This window comes from Elephantulus edwardii, unplaced genomic scaffold, assembly GCF_000299155.1.
Source record: "Elephantulus edwardii isolate Elephantulus edwardi_28Jun2011 unplaced genomic scaffold, EleEdw1.0 scaffold00100, whole genome shotgun sequence".
Taxonomy (NCBI): domain Eukaryota; kingdom Metazoa; phylum Chordata; class Mammalia; order Macroscelidea; family Macroscelididae; genus Elephantulus; species Elephantulus edwardii.
Genome location: NW_006399850.1, coordinates 3,099,556 through 3,116,660, shown reverse-complemented (window position 1 = coordinate 3,116,660; position 17,105 = coordinate 3,099,556). Strand labels below are relative to the sequence as shown.

At 36.8% G+C, this 17,105-nt stretch overlaps 1 protein-coding gene across 1 annotated transcript in view; it reads left to right on the top strand.

Annotated features, from left to right (window-relative positions):
* Positions 1-17,105, top strand: part of SLC25A21 (solute carrier family 25 (mitochondrial oxoadipate carrier), member 21) — a 340,939-nt gene that overhangs the window by 235,921 nt on the left and 87,913 nt on the right. The window contains exons 4-6 of the mRNA XM_006891582.1: positions 1,060-1,126; positions 7,243-7,302; positions 12,867-12,974. Of these exons, the coding sequence (XP_006891644.1) occupies positions 1,060-1,126; positions 7,243-7,302; positions 12,867-12,974 (235 nt within the window). The remainder of the gene's footprint in view (positions 1-1,059; positions 1,127-7,242; positions 7,303-12,866; positions 12,975-17,105) is intronic.

Sequence of the window (17,105 nt, the reverse complement as noted above, 5' to 3'; positions counted from 1 at the left end):
TATGTGTCTATTGGCCATCTGAATGTCTTCCTTTATGAAAATCTTTTCATGTCTTTTGCCTATTTGGTTTTGAGTTATCATCTTTTTCTTGTGGAGGCCCTGTAGTATTCTGTAGAATTTCACTATGAGACACTGTCTGAGATGTCATTGCCAAATGTTTTCCCCAGTCTGTAGGTTTTCTTTTCACCCTATTGAAAATTTATACACACACACACACACACACACACACACACAGGGACTTTATTTTTAGAAGGTCCTATTCATCAATGAAATGATGAAAGTTATACAAGTGTTCAAGTCTTTCATTCATAGGGTCACTATGAGTCATCTACGACTTGACAACACTTAGCAATACCACCACCAACATAGAGAGAGCTCTGTGGGCCTGGTGGATAGAACGTTATGTGACCAAGTCAAAGGTGGATGATTTTAATCTGCTGCCCTCAGACCTGTTTTAATTGTTTTTGATCAAACATTCTTCTAAGTGGTATAGCACTGGTCTGTCCATTTGTTGTACAGAGGTAACTCATGGTTGCTGTGATGCTAACCACTGTGACACTGATGTGTCAAATGCGATAATGGTTGCCCATGGTGGCAGTGTTTGGTGGAGCTCCCTGACTAAAACAAGCTTGGAAGCAGGAATAGCATCCACTTCTGAAATAGCTTGCCTCTGGAAACTCTGTGAACTTGGATAAACAATGAAAGTTATATAAGTATTCAGGTCTTTCGTTCATAGTGTCACTATGCGTTGTCTACAACTCAAACAATAACATTTGTGGATGAACATAGTTTTTAAGGTACAGCTTATTATTGTGTTTAGTAATTAAAAAAAAAAACAGCAACAAAACACCAACCTCTCCAGTCTCAGTATAATTTATTCTTCTTCTGAATATAGAATTTATCATCTTTCTACCTGAGAATTAAAAGAAGGAAAAAATCATAATTAGTATGCTATATTGAATAATTGGGAACCCTTTAGGATTTGTTGTTCTCTCTGTAAACAGAGACTGACTTACTATTATTTAAAGCTGAATAAAAATTTTTAATGTTTTTCAACAGACTGTTTGGATTTTACAAAGGAATTCTGCCACCGATCATGGCTGAAACACCAAAAAGAGCAGTGAAGGTAAATATCGTCTACTTCCCACCAAGTAAAAATAAACTAGAATCACAGAGTCACAGTTTCACCATGAAGATATTCCACAACAAGCTAAGGAATATTAATATGGGTTAAACATAAGAGACTAAACATTTTAATGCAGAAATAATAGTACATTTTTTGTTATAACTAGACTTGTTTGGTCTCTCAGATAAGGATAAACAGTGGGTTGCTTTTAATTTTTCTTTTTTTGTCTTGTTTTGTTGTTTTCTCTTCAAGCTAAGGTAATCCCTTTCTAATGGGGAAACTAAACAAATAGCCTAGTGGTGAATGAAATTCATGTAATCAAACCACAGCAGCCACAAAATACCTTGGGCCTTTCCTCAAAGCTTTTAGAAATTTTCCTTCGGAGCAATAATTATTTTTTAAAAAGCAAAGAAGAGGGGATGTAGGAAAACCTTTTTCTACCAGTCGTTCTCAATATCTTATTAATAGGATAATCAAACACACTATATTACTCTGTATATTATTAATTTATCTACTCCATTTTTTTATCTACTCCAGTTTATACCTAGTCCTCTCTACTAAAATCTTTCTAATATCTGAGACTTAGGACATTTTTATTTTCACTACCTGGATTTCCATCCTTTTAACCACGTAACTGTGAAAGTTTATATAATACTTGGAAGTTCAGTATCTGGAGGAGAACACAGATATCTCACAGGACCTTCAGAAAAGAAAGAACTAAATTTGATTACTTTTTTTTTCTTATTTCCTCTCAGACAAAAGTACTAATAGCAATGACTCTTACCCATTTTTCCCATCTGTGAACATCTCCAAGCATGGCTTTGTCGTTTCATAATGCTAATAATAAAAAATTAGGTTGAAAAGAGTCCTTCTTAACTAATAACATAAAGCTTTCCCCTCTACATACATTGTTTACTCATTCTGCATCCTCAGTATACTGGAAGGTACGTAGGGGTAGCTTACTTTTTCTCAAGTAAGCTAAGACCATAACTGGCTTAAAAATCATAAACTTACCAACATACTTACACAAACACCAAACTTGTACATTATGTCCAAATACTAACTTAATAGGATTTGATTTAGGTCTGGAATTTAGAAAACAAAGCTTAAAACATACTTTTTCTATAAATTCATCCTCTTTGTTGCTAGTTCTTGTGATTTTATATTATTGCTTCAATACACTTTTCATTATAGGGATCCGAATCACAGTAAAGAATCTGGAAAAAGTTCACCAAAGTACACAAAAGGGCCGAATTGAATTATGAAATAGCTTCTCTTGATAAAAGATTGCCCAAGTAAACAAACAGAGCGGAGTTCCTGTCCAAAGGGGAAAGTCACTTTGTCTCCATGAAATAATATATTCATTTGTTCAATGTTTTACATGTATAAGTAAAGTATAATTGAAGTTTTTCCTGGGTTTCCCCCCCTTAATACTATATGTCAGAGACAATTTAAACTTTAAAAGAGTTAAGTTTTATCAATGTTGAACAGTCTTTTACAAAAAAGGGAAAAAAAAGTTCAGCTTTACAAAATGGAGTTAGTCTCTACATATTTAAAAAAAAAACCCACCACCACCCTGTGCTTTCTGCCAGAACAATGGTTAACAGATGAACTTTTGGGCAACTGGATATAGTATATGTATCCCAGACATCTTGTTTCAAGTAGATTTTACCTTAAAATTATTGAGACATATGGTAAGTACTTTGGCTTTTTAAGTATGACTTGGAGTTAAGTGTATCTTTGCCAGATGGATAGCACTAGGCTTTTGACACAATTTATGAAAACCTTCATTTTATAGATATTTATCTTACGATTTGTGAGGAAAGAGATCACCTGATTGTAACGATTTCATACATCATAAACAGCTTCATTGTATGTCATCAAAGTTTACTTCAGGGGGGACTTCAGGGGAGAAAATTAGAGACTGTGTGTGTGTGTGTGTGTGTGTGTGTGTGTCCTCCTTGATGCTTATGTTTTAGTTACAATTGCTACTATAATCAGAAGCAATTTGCAGTTGTTCTGTACTTTATTCTTTGAAATGATATCTATCATTCAAATAATGAGACTTACCAGTCCTAAATAAATATCCCATTTCCTTAACTTTGTAAAGATAGAGTTCGTATTATAGTTAACAAAACAACATAAAGACCTCTGAGACCAAATGGACCCCAGAAATAAGAGTCACTGGGTTCTGGTGTTCATGATCTGGTCTTGAGTTTGACGTGTCTAGAAACACTACTTCGCATATTTAGATTCTCATGGACTCCAAAATGCTAACCAAATGATAACCAGGACAGAGAATGTGTTGTAAAGATACTCATGATTGTAGCAGATGTACAGTCTTGATTAAATGCTTAAATAAAACATATGGACAGGGGGGAAAAGATGTTTTATTTCTTTGTAACAGGATATATTCTGGTCCTATTCTCCCAAAATTCCACATCAAAGTATCTGGAAGCTCAAAGACTTCTACTTCTGATCAAGTTAGATTAACAAGAACTTGATTCATTCACCTGCTTAAAACAAGAGAATGAACAAAATAGATTGCCCTATGGATTGAGATGTATTGATTCAGTGACTGGAGTAATAGGGGTAGGTGTATCAGAGAAAATAGGATTGGTACAGGATAGAGCCAGATTTAGGGCATAGTGTACATAGTACATAGGGTCACTATGAGTCACAGGTGACTCAATGACACATAACAACAACAACATTTTTTTTTCTGACACTGAACATCAATGAGAAATGGAAAGCAAATGAGAGAAAACCCAGGATTGGCCCTACTTAACTGCCTTGAGAGTGATTACAGGGGTGGCCAGGAAGGAAATCCAGGTAGAAAAAACCCAGTTAAGCTTCTTTTAAAAAAAATAATAATAATTTTAGTGTGTGTGTGTGTGTGTGTGTGTGTGTGTACCATCAAATCAAATCTGACTGGTACAGAAAGATATTTTCTCTCCTTCTCCAGTAGAGCATCTGGTGGATTCAAACCACATACCTCTGGGATTGCAGTGCAGCTTCTTGCCACTAGGCCACCAAAGCTCCCTCTAGTTAAGCTTCTTAAGTTGGCAAAGAGCTGAGAGTCGGTGGAGAGCAAGGTGCCTCGAATTCACAGGGCAAAGTGTCAAAGGAGAGAGAAGAATACAGAGAAAGAACTCCAGAAATCTACAGAGGGCACCCCAAGTATTAAGCTGAGCACTGAGCAGTGCATGTGATAGGAAACTCTTGAGGCCTAGGAAAGAATTATGAAAAAAGATTAGAGGAAACAGTGCTCCGTACTTACTCAAGGCCAAACTGAACAAACAAACATTTCTTGGAGAAAGTGCAACAAGAGTGCTCCTTGGAGACAAAGATGATAAAGTTTTGTCTCACATACTTCAGACATGTTGCTACAAGATGTTTTTCCTTGGAGAGAAGCATCATGTTTGGGAAGGTGAATGGTAGATTCAATCAACCAGGTAGATTGACGTAATGACTGTTATAATGGCTCAAGCAAGCACATCAGAGATTGTGAGGACGACACAGGATAGGACAGATTTCAGATCTGTTGTTCGTAGGGTCACTATGGGGTTGTACTTGAATCAATAGCACCTAACAACAACATAGCATATTAAAAAGCCCTAGTAGCACCATGGTTAAGAGCTTGGCTCCTAGGCAAAAAGTTGAAAGTTCAAGTGTGAAAGAAAGACCTGGTGAACTGCTCTCTATGAGGCAATTCTACTCTGTCATACAAGGTTGTTATGAATCAGATTTAGTTTGATGATAGACAACAACATAATATAATTAACTGGATTCCCTATTTTATGTCCAAGTTCAAAAAAACTTGTTTAAATAGAAATGCTTTCAAAATTCCTAAATCCCATTTTAAGTAAAAAACATTATTGTAATTGACTTTCCTAATGTGTGTGCATGTGTGTATTTTATATGTGTGGTAAGTAAATATTTTTTTTGCTGTAAATTGTGCTCAGAATAAGTTTAAAATCTTCTGTCTTAAGGGATACTAAGATTTCCAGGTTCTGTGTGGCTGTCCCAAGTAGCAGAGAATCTCTTCCCAAACCATTGACAATGTTAGCTTAATAGTAAATACAAATAAGCAAATGAAAATAAAACTAAACTGACTGCCATCAAGTCTATTCCAACTCATGGCACTCTTTCATTGAATTTCCAATGGTGCAAATCTGCACAGAAAGAGATAGCCCATATTAGTACTAAAAGCAGCTGATAGTTTTGAACAGCTAACACGTGTAAAGTTCTTAGCATATTTTCTAGGCCATGACAGGATCTCACAAAGAGTGCAGATTACCTAAGCTTCTATGGTTTTCTTAGTAACCAAAGTGAAGAAGTGGACTGTATACTAAGACTTATTAAAGGTCTTTCTTTTACTTAGTAATAACTGTTATGTTTGAGGAAGATAGAGACGTGAGGATTCAAACCCAAGTTTGCTCACCTCAAAATCCTGACAAGCTAATTGTGAAAGAATAATGATGATTATGATAATAAGGATGGATGAAAAACTAATAATCTTTAAAACCGAAGACAATAGTACTTTCTTTCCAGTACATGTCTCATCAGAACAGGGCTGGTGCCTGGCAAGTACTATTTTACCACTAGTATAATTTCAAATCATCATCATTTCAAAATTTCTATTAGAATGCTAGCTCAAGAAGGTGAAGTTTCTGTTATTGCTGCCTCCCCAACTGTCTAGCGCATAGAACTCACCCAGTAAGTAGTTGTATGAAGGAATTAATGAATTTCCTTTTTTACAAATTCTAACTCAGTACATTAAATGGTTTAAAGGAACATGACACAAAAGTCATCTCTGGATCTTGAAAATCTGCCTGGTGGTATAACGACTCTTGGACTGCCCAAAGACTCATGACAGCATATCTACAAAGAACCACCTCTTTCTAACAGCAGAGTTTATCTAACCTCCACAGCTGGCTTTTTTTTTTTTGTTTTGTTTTGTTTTTTTCTTTCTTTTTTTCTGGTGTTAGTTTTCTTGGTAAATTTGTTTTTAATTACCATTGAGTAAATTCTGATTAATGGTAACCCCATGTGTGCAGGGTAGAACACGGGGTTTTCAAGGCTGTGATCCTTCAGCAACGTATCACCAGGTCTTTCTTCTCAGATAACAGAACTATAAATGCAATCTAAAGTAAAAGAATACTAACAGAATAGAAATAGTAATAGAATAGTGCTGTTTAATGCTTACATTGTTTCTAGAGACTCTAGACTCACACCCTACTAGGACGTATGACTAGGCCTTATCGGTGATATTGGCAGCTACCTGACAACTGACAGAGTACCCAGGAGCAAAACAATGTTTTCCAGCAGATTCGTTGCCCACATTGTAAAATGTAGAAGATAGGAGAGAATGAATTGTGGCCTTATAACATGAAGTGATTGATTAGATTTGCCTCCACAAAAATTTGTAGAGAAAAGTGCATTGATTATCCACTGACGAACCAGCAAAATCTTCATCACCACCACTATCCGATTTTAATGGGAAAAAATAAGCATCTCTCTTCATTTAGATTGAAAATAGTTATACTTTAAGGCAAGAGAAGGACTTGATGATCGGTCAGTTCGTTCCATGTTTATTGTGGCATCTTAACCACGGTTTGATATTTATAAAGTCCATGAAACAAAGAGGAGACACAGATAAATATAAATGCAAGACTGAGAAGTGGATGGCTTTTTACAAGTGGACAAGAAAACTGAGCATTCACTGGGAAAGTAGTTCTTAGAAAAAACATAGGAGACCAAAGATTTCAGGTCTCTATGCCTATAATTTTGAATCACTGCCATAAAAAAGAAGTCTATTGATGTCTGGGGAAACTGAAAATGGTCATGGTAAATGGAAGCTCTATGGTTCATTTACTGCTATAAAGGATTCCATCAGCTCTTCTGTAGGTTATTATAGCTGCATTTGAAAATGTGAACGTTAATGTAGGATCCAATAGCAACTACCCGAGACCAGATTAAAATTGTGTTAGATAGTTTATCATTTCTTTTAAAATGCTGGTTGATGTAATGATTTTACTAAAGAAATTTGAGTCAATTAAAGGGTTTGTTGCAGGAAATTGTTATAAATCTCTGGGTTTGGTTTTCTTTCACAGTTTTTCACCTTTGAACAGTACAAGAAATTGCTGGAATATGTGTCACTGTCACCAGCAATGGTAAGTGAGAGTATTTATTATACTTAAGTGTATGTGTTATTTCATAAAGCAAAATCTGGAAACAAAAACCCTTTTGATTCCCCAAGCCCAGCTACTAAAAATGTGAATTCAAGTTATTCAATGTTCAGCTACTTGTTGAAAGCTATCTTCCTAATAACTCACAATTTGGCTATTTTATAGCTCCCAGTGATGAATTTATGATAATAAAGATATGTGTGGAAAGGCCCATATGAGATATGGTCAAATATATTAAACAAATAGTACATTTATCAAAGACTCTTTCAAAGCCAAAGCATACACATGTTTACATGCATACAATACATTATCTATTATGAAACAGTAAGTATGCCTAAGATTATTTTCTAATAGGTAATTTTTTCCAGCTTTTGCTCAACCTGTAGTAAAAATAGGATTTTTTTTTTACTTCAGGTTACTTGGAATAAAATCACTGTGGTTAGACACAGACTGAAGGACCTTTTATAGGAATGTCTGTAAACAACTTAGCCAGGGAAAATAGTGATCTTACAAAGACACACATCTCAACTACTACATGCAAATCACTCGGTGATTGGAACATTCCTCTACACCACCCTCTTCCTCTTGTCTTTTCCACTTTGCACAAAGCCAGTTAAATTACGTTGAGCAAAACAGGTTCTACAAATATGTGTGCAATCAGAGCCTCAGAGAGCAAAGGCAAATGCTCGCTCCAAATCTGCAAAACAAAACAAGACCTGCATTGGCCCTTCAATTGGCAGTTATTCCCCCATTGGCAATTAGCAACTTCCAGCCTCTAGGAAAATCCCTCAATTTTTGTCTGCTGAGCTGTACGTCCAAAATCAGCCCGAGAGGCAGTGTTCTGAACTTCAGCACTCTAATTGCTTTGCCTGTAATGGTTCTTTGCAGAATACTTAACTCTGCCAAATAGACTGTCCAAGAAGTACTTTTCAGTTTTAGTTCTACGTACATATCTCCTTTCTGAGAAGAACCCTAACTGTTTCACTTTCCCTTATGATGAAGAAATATCTTCTCCAGTCTCCTACCAAAACAAGGTGACTGGATAGCCTATAGGAATCAAGAAGCGCTAACGTGAGACCTAAAATCGCCTAAGTTTTGTTTACTTGTTTTTAATTCACAGGTATCTTCCCTTATTCTCATTCTTAACTTTAAAAACATCTTGCCAAAAAAAAAGGATTAAAAGGTTCCTTGCAAGAGACAATAACCAGCTAGCTGTTCTTTTGTCAAAAGTACCATGTAAGAAATTGCAGTTCTTCCAACTCTTTTGAGAAGTAAAATCAGAAAACATTTGACCACCCCAGCTACTCTAACTGTATATAATCTCTCTCTTTTCTTGCACTTTTTATTCTAGTGTGTACACACACACACACACACACACACACACACACACACACACAATCTTGGCACAGCTGTTTAATGTCCCCTGGTATTCTCACATGAAAAGCCTTAGAGGCTGGAAACGGACGGTTAAACTCCAGTCTCTGGAACATTCTAAGTAACACTATCTGCTGATATCTGATCAATTTTTTTTTTGACAAGGGACTGCTGAACACCAGTTCTAACAGCAAACATAGCTGAGTTTTATAGAAGAACAAAAAAGTGAATTACTTGGAAGATTTCATTTAGTAAGTAATAAAATCCTAAACATCTGGATTTTAGCTTTCCCAGTCAGAAGAGTTTAGGACTAGTATTTTTTCCTCTTACTCTTGGCTTCCATGATAGAAGCCTGAGATAAATGAATAAAATGTTTGGTCTGTTATCCTATACAAATGTGTTTAAAATCATAAGGAAAGGGGACAAAAGGAAAACATTATTAGTTATTCTTTCTCTCCCAGAATCTGTACACAATTGCATTCTTCCTTTCAGAGGAAGAATCCAATTCTTGCCTCATGTGCAACAACACCAATGATGTTTCTATAGCACTTTCCAAAAGGATTTCACGACAGCACATAACAACAACAACAACAACATGGTACTCAACACTCTTGGTCCCAGCAACCAGGATATCAAGACTAATTGCACTGGGGAAAGTCTCCAGAATACGGAACAACAGCGATGTCAGTCTGGAGGCTAAGGTGCACCTGATCCAGGCCATGGTCTTGGCAATTACTTGCCATGCATCAGAGAGCTGCACAATGACTAGGGATAATAGAAGGAAAATTGATGCCTTTAAGCTATGGTGCTGGAAAAGCATATCGAATATACCATGGACTGCTAGGAGAACAAACAAGTTCATTCTGGAGAGGGTGAAACCAGGCTATTCCTTGGAGGCAAGGATTCTGATCTCATGCTTGGGATGGTGGAAGGACAGTGAAAGGGAGAAAGACCCTCAATGAGATGGATTGACTCAGTGACTGGGATAATGGAAATAGGTATATCAGAGACAATAAAGTTGGCTCAGGACAGAGCAGGGTTCAGAGCTATATATAGGGTTGCTATGAGACACAAGTGACTCAATGGCATATTACAACAACATGGTACTCATATATGGTAGGGGAATTGGATAATTTTATCTCTGTATATTTTAAAGATGAGAAAACTGTGACTTTAAAATGGTCAAGGGATTTCTTTAAAGGGCCACATGGTGCTTTTTCATGAACCACAAATTTCCCCTTACTCCCAGCTAATTCATTTCTAGTACTCAGACTATTTCCACATTTTGTTAGATCACCTTTCCTGAGAATGGAAACAAATATGGAACTCTTGGATTTCAAACCTCCAGGCACCCTTATGGCTGGGAACCGATGAGCACTAGCATGTATGGCAGGCTTACACATTTAGCTAATAAGTGGTAGAACTAGAGCAAGAACTCAGACCTTCTTGCTCTGGATCTGACCTTTATTCTAACTTCCTTCCTTTGAAAAGGTTTTTAAACATTCCTTTCTCCCTTTTCTCCCTTATTATAAGAAATTTGGAGACCCCCTAATCTGTTTTTAATCTTCATTGACTTTACTTCTTCTCCTGGAAATCAGAGCTTTAACACTAAAGAATTCTTTTTTATCCAGCATCTGTTTTAGAGATTTAAGGCTTTGTTCTTCTTTTTTCTTGGTTTATTTGTGTGGTTGGTTGTTTTGGGGGTTTGTTTGTTTGGGTTTTTTTAACTTTTGTGCATATTTTTATACAGATTCTTCTGAAAAACTCTTGAACATTTTACTTAAAAGAAAATCCTAGAAGTTTGTTTTTTCCTACTGAAGAAATGTTTGTTGTTGTTACGTACTGTTGAGTTGGAACTGACTGATAGCTGAACTTCTAGCAGGTCTTTGGAGGCTATAAATCACACAGAACGTTGGTTACCCATCTTTCCCCCTCAAAGCAGCAGGTGTGAATTTGAACAATTTGTCTTTGGTTAGGCAGCATAACTTCTTACCCACTAGTGCACCAGAGCTCCCTGAAGACACCATTATCAGGTGGCAAATGAGAACCTCAAATATAGTAATCTTGTGATAAGTGTTCTAGGTTTTCGTTGAGCCCTTCAGAAAAATGCCTTCGAATTGTGGTGTTGGAGAAGAGTCTTGAACATACCATGGACTGCCAAGAAAACAAATATGTCTGTCTTGGAGAGGGTGAGACCAACTCTCTTCTTGGAGGCTAGGATTTTGAAGCTCCATCTCACATAGTTTGGGTATATGGCCAGGTGAGACTGGTCCTTGGAGAAGGACATTGTGCTCAGAAGGGTGGAAGGACAGCACAAGAGAAGAAGACTGGATGAGATAGAGTAATACAGTTCCTGGAACAATGGGAGTTGGTGTGTCCTAATTAGTGAGACTGGCTCATAACAGAGCAGGCTTCAGAGCTGTTGTACATAGGGTCACTATGGGTCTCAAGTGACTCAAAGGTACAGAACAACAACTTCAGAACATTTTTGACCTAGGCTTTTCATTCTGGTCCAGAAGAATAACACAGTCACCATAAAAGAGGGAGAGGGGAATAGAGAAAGATGGATAAAAAATAATTTCTGTTGTTGATAGTCTAGAATAGTGTCTAGGATTGTGACTGTACATTTTTGTGTTTCCAGTGATGTATTTTGTTACCTGAAATACAGCTTTTTATTGGTATTTTGTGGGTTTATTCTTTTAATTTCTTTAAATGCTAAATAAAGAAAAAGACTGATCATACAAATTACAAAATGGGCAAGACATTTGGAAAGACTTTTCACAGAGGAAGACATTCAGATGGCCAACAGACACATGAAGAAAGGCTCAAATCACTAGCAATAAGAGAGATGCAAATCAAAAGCACAATGAGGTACCATTTAACCCCAGAAGCAGTGGCAAAATTTAACAGGGCAGCTAGCAATAAATGTTGGAGAGGATGTGAAGAGATGGGAACTCTCATACAGCGTTGGTGGGACTGTAAAAAAATGATACAGCTGCTCCGAAAGGTAGTTTGGCATTTCCTCAAAAAGCTAAATATAAGGGAGCTCTGGTGGCTTAGTGGCAAGAATCTGTCCTCCAATCCTGAAGGCACGAGGTTCGAATCCACCTGTTGCTCCGCTGGAGAAGAAGGGGCAATCTCCTCCTGTGCCAGTTGGATCTAATTCAACAATACACAACAAGAAGAAAAAGGAAACTTTTTTAAAAAGCTGAACATAAACATTCCATGTGACCCAGCTATTCCACTGCTAGGAATATACCCCAAGGAAAATAGAACTGTGATGTAAACAGATTTGTACACCAATGTTTATAGCAACATTATTCACAACAGCAAGAACATGAAAGCAGCTCAATGTACTTGAGAAACTGTTGCATATGCACATCTTAGAATACTATGCAGCACTCAGGAACAACAATTTTGAAAATTGGAGAGGCTAGAGAACATTATGTTAACTCAATCTCGTAAGGACAGATACTTCACAAGATCATTGTTATAAAAATAGAAGGGCAAGTTATAAGATATGTGTAAAGGTCCAAAAGGGGAAAGAGTGGGGGTCAAGGGACTGAGTGTAGGGAAGAGGAGAAAACACAGGGTCACAGAGTTTGGGAAGAGGGAGGGGGTGAAGGAATTAGAAAAGATCCATTGTGGATCTGAAAAGATGGGGTCATAATTGGCATAGGTCAAAGGTGATTAATTTCATAAAACATAATGTATAAGAATTTTATGAAACACAGTGTGGATGAAGGAATGTGTGAAACAATGTGTACAATTTCTGTATGCAAACCACCATAAAAGCATATTTTATAAAGAAGAAAAAAGGTTTTCCTTTTATAATTCAAACACTTAATTGTGTGTGAGCAGATGTTTTAGTATCCACCTTAAGTCAGCAGAGCAGTCTTCCTTTCAGTTAAGGTAGAAAGTCATCCTTGATGGGGTTTTGACATTTTATTTTGAATTGTTAGGATGTGGTTTGTGGCTTCTGTAATTTCTTCTTCATGAATTGTCAGCATCTAATCAAGAACTAAAGCTGTTTGTTTAGTAACGGTATATGGTACGTTTGTATAGGATTCTCCATTCTCATCATTACCGACAGCTGTGTGGTATAATGAATAGGACGTTTATCCTAGTACATGTGATCATCTGGTTTAAAGTATTGATTGATTTAATTTTTCTAGACATTTGCCATCGCTGGACTGGGATCTGGACTAACAGAGGCCATCGTGGTTAACCCTTTTGAGGTTGTAAAAGTTGGCTTGCAAGCAAACCGGAACTCATTTGTAGAGGTAACCATTTAATGTTTTCCTATTGTTGAGGAAATATGAGGATATCTTTTTGTCTACACGTATAAAAATGTGAGCCCAAGTCTTATCTAGTTGTTAAATCCATGGTAAAATATTGTTAAGCAACCAACATAAGAAAAAAAGTCACATTTCTTTCATGAGGAAAAATGTAACTAAATACACCAAGATAGGGTAGGCAAATGCATGTTTACAGATTTTTACTTCCCAGTGCTAATGTGATATGTAATGACTTAATTGCAAATATTTTCCATACTTTTGGCAAGATTCTGGTTTTTACATCAAGCTAGGATAAGCCATAGCAAACAAAACAGAGTTGATAATATTGTGTGCTTCCTTTTTAAATTATTAAGTAATTTTAAAAATTACCTCACTCCTCTCTGCACTCCGCCCATCTCCCTCCCCCAGAGATTCTGATAATCTGTCAGCTTTGTCTTTTGGTTCAATCTGAGTGAATAAATTACTAAAGCTGTGCAGACGTCACCCCTTGGACAGTGATGAGTCTTGACGTTTAATCATTGGTACATGATGTTCCATGAAGACAGCTTCCCTTGGAGTGTGCTGCCTTCGTTTCCTTCCATTTGTTTAATAATTTCCTCTAAACCAGCAAGTCCAAGTGTTCCTATTTTATTCTTTGAGTGTCAAGCATAAGGTAGAGGAAAAAACAACTGGGATTGGCATGCCAGGTCCTTTCTTAGTATTTTCATCTAATTCCACAACTGGGGAGCATGTGGTGTAAATTGGTTTGGAGTATGTGCTGACTTGAATTTTTCTGTAGAAAGTTCTCTTACCTATTCTTTAAGCAGCTGCTAATGGGTGGAGACTCCTTCTCTCTCACCCTACTTCCTGCCTGCTGATACTGCCTGTTTCCTGGCAGCTGCTTGGGTAGGACTATGGGCAAGAAGGGGGGAGCTCGACTCACCTGTATCTGCCAATACCTGGGGATAGGATTGGGCTACAGTAGCAGACGGTATCCGCTCAAATGAAGTCAATCCTAATTCAGATAGTTTTCAGAAAAAAAAAATTCAGTTATATTAATAGCACTTTGTTGTTAGGTACCATCGAGCCAGAACTGACCCAGAGCTGACTCTCGAGTGAGTTTTCAGCAGCAGTTTATCACACAGGAGATTGCCCTTTTTCTCCCACAGAGAAGCTGGTGGGTTTAAACCTTGTGCCTTCCGGATTGTAGTGCAGCTTCTTGCTGTTAGGCCACCAGAGCTTCCATGCATCACTTTAGAAAAAAATTTAAATCCCTATATGCCTTTAGTATTTCTCTTATTTTCTCTCCATTCTTTCTTGAATAAAGAAAAAAAGATGATAATAAAAAAATAGGAGGAAAATTTAAAAAGCACATGCTCCAAATTGTCTACCAGTGCATTTAAAGCAATCTCTGTTGAATCTGCTTAGGAAAAATTTGATTTATTAGACCAGGAACATTACTAGCTCTCCTAAAGGGAGAAAAACATTTTTAAACACTACATTCAGAGTCCCATTTTACCTATTAGGGAGCTTGTCTTGGGTCTGAAATGTATAGGCAATGAAGAAAATCAGCCTTTGTTTGCTGTCTTTTACCCATTTTGTATGTAAATTTTGCCAATCATGACAAATGGGACAAAACACCAGTGAACATGCTCAAGACTAGAAATAATAAAAGTTATTGTAGCACCTCTACTCATGCCTAATTTTCTTTTTTCCTCTTCTGCCCTCAAGGAGGTTCTACATTGAGGTCAAGTAAAACTGGTAAAGTTTTGCATGTGCTAAAGCCTTTTTTGTTAGAACACATTAAACACTTTCCTATCAGCACAAGATTGTGTTGTGCGCATCAGCCAATTTTCAGTGTAATCTGTGCAATTGTTTATGTAGATTCAGTCATTTCTTTTTTTTCTTAGTTTTATTATTGGTTTGCTTACAAAGTTCATATACATTGTGTTTCACTATTCTTCATTCACATTGTATTTCATACAGTCATTCTCATGCATTATGTTTTCTAAAATTAATCACCATTAGACCATGCCCATCATTACCCTGTCTTTTCACTGAGATCCTTCCCCTTTCTTTGTCCCCTTCCCTCCACCCATCAAACTGTGCATCCCTATGGTTTTGCCCCTACCTATTCTTACCACTTGGCTCCCACTCCCCTCCCAGCTTTAATTCCCATACATGTTTTAGTAGTTATCCTTCTATTTTTACAGCAATGGTCTTATGCAGTATTTGTCCCAGTGAGACTGTGTTAGTTCACTCACCATGATGCTCTCCAGCCTCTTCCAAGTTACGTAGTATTTTTTCCAAATCATTACTCCTGAGTGCTGCATAGTATTCTATTATGTAAATGTACCACAATTTCTCAGTCTATTCAGTTGTGATTGGACATTTGGACTGTTTTCATGTTCTAGCAATGGTAACTAATGCTGCTAGGAACATTAGTGTACAAATCTCTGCTTGTGTCTCAGTACCGATTTCCTTGGGGTATATTCTTAGGAGGGAAATAGCTGGGTCATAAGGGCTTTCTATGTTCAATTCTTTGAGGAAACACCAAACTGACTTCCAGAGTGGTTACACCATTTTACAATCCCACCAACACTTTTCATAGAGGAAAGCATTCTGGTGGTCAACAGACAGGTGAAGAAATGCTCAAAGTCACTGTCAATCAGAGAGATTCAAATCAGTCATTTCTTAAGTGGAAGACTGGGAAGTTTCTTTGAGAACATTTTTTTTCTGTATCATCTGCTGAACTGGCCACTGTCAGATATCTACTGAGACAAAATAAAATGTATTATTGTTGATATATGCCTTCCAAGCCAGAACCAAATCATAGCTGACTCTCCAGCATGTTTTCAGAGGCTGGAAATACGGGAAGAGATTGTCCATCTTTCTTCCCCTCTAAGCAGCACAACTATTAAGTACATTATAAAATTTTTCAATACTATTTCAATTAGTGAGAATTTAGCAGAGTCATAATTGCAGTGGCCATATACATCAGTATTTATTTACATCAGTTATCAGGATGTGGGGAGCTCTAGTGAAACAGACTTTAATGAATTGCACTGCTAACCAAAGGTAGTGCCACTCTGGGAGATCAAATCCACCAGTGCCTGCACTAAAGAGAGACAGACGATTTCCTTCAATGTGTTTTACAATTTCAGAAGCCCGCTAAAGAGTCAGCTGTGCGTCACTTCCAACTCAATGACGTTGAATTTTTTTTCTTTTTTAGTTATCCATATTCAGTAACTAAATTAGTTCTGTGTTTTGATGTGGCATTTTATTAGCAATCTAGCTCAAATTTAAAAAGAAGTAAAAGCATTAATGGAAATGAAAAATACAGGGAGGATGTGGGGACAGCACTATTCAATTGTGGGTGTTATATTTAATATTTTAAAGTAAAATGTGCCTGAAAAATTTAATTTGTATATAAAACAAAATGTGTGGTTACAATTTGCCATGTAAACTTTCACTCAAATCACAATTTTAGTGGAAAAAATGAAAGCAAATACACTTTAAAGAGAATTAGAAGGGGAAATAATAAATAAATAATGGCTAGCAATAAGTAGACACCGAGCATAAAGCAACAGAATAATGCTTATTGGGGGGGAAATGTCTGAGAGAGACAGTGATGATACGATAAAAGTAAAAAAATTTTATCTACTTATTTTAAAATTGTTGTTGCTTTTATTGTGTAACATTGAGTCAGACCCAACAAATTGCTGACCTTCCAAGGGGCTTTCAAAAGCAATAAATCGCATGTGGAACAGTTAGTGGATTCAAACTACATACCTTGTGAGATTAAATCTCACACAGTTTGGACATATTATCAGGAGAGGCAAGTCCTTGGGAAAGGGCATCATATTTGAAAAGGTCAGAGAAGGAAAGGAAAACCCTCAACAAGATATATTGACGTTGTGACTACAACAGGGTCATATAGAATTTGGCATATTAATGGCCACATTATGATTTCAGTATTCACTCACAAACGAACTCTTTTTTTTAAATTATTATTAAATATTATTAGTTTCAATGAACATTCACAGGGATTCTGGGCTTTCACTCCTTCATTGCCGCACCATTCTCTCCACCTTCCTCCCCGGTTTGTTCTTCCCCGCCATCCGAATGTCTGTTTTA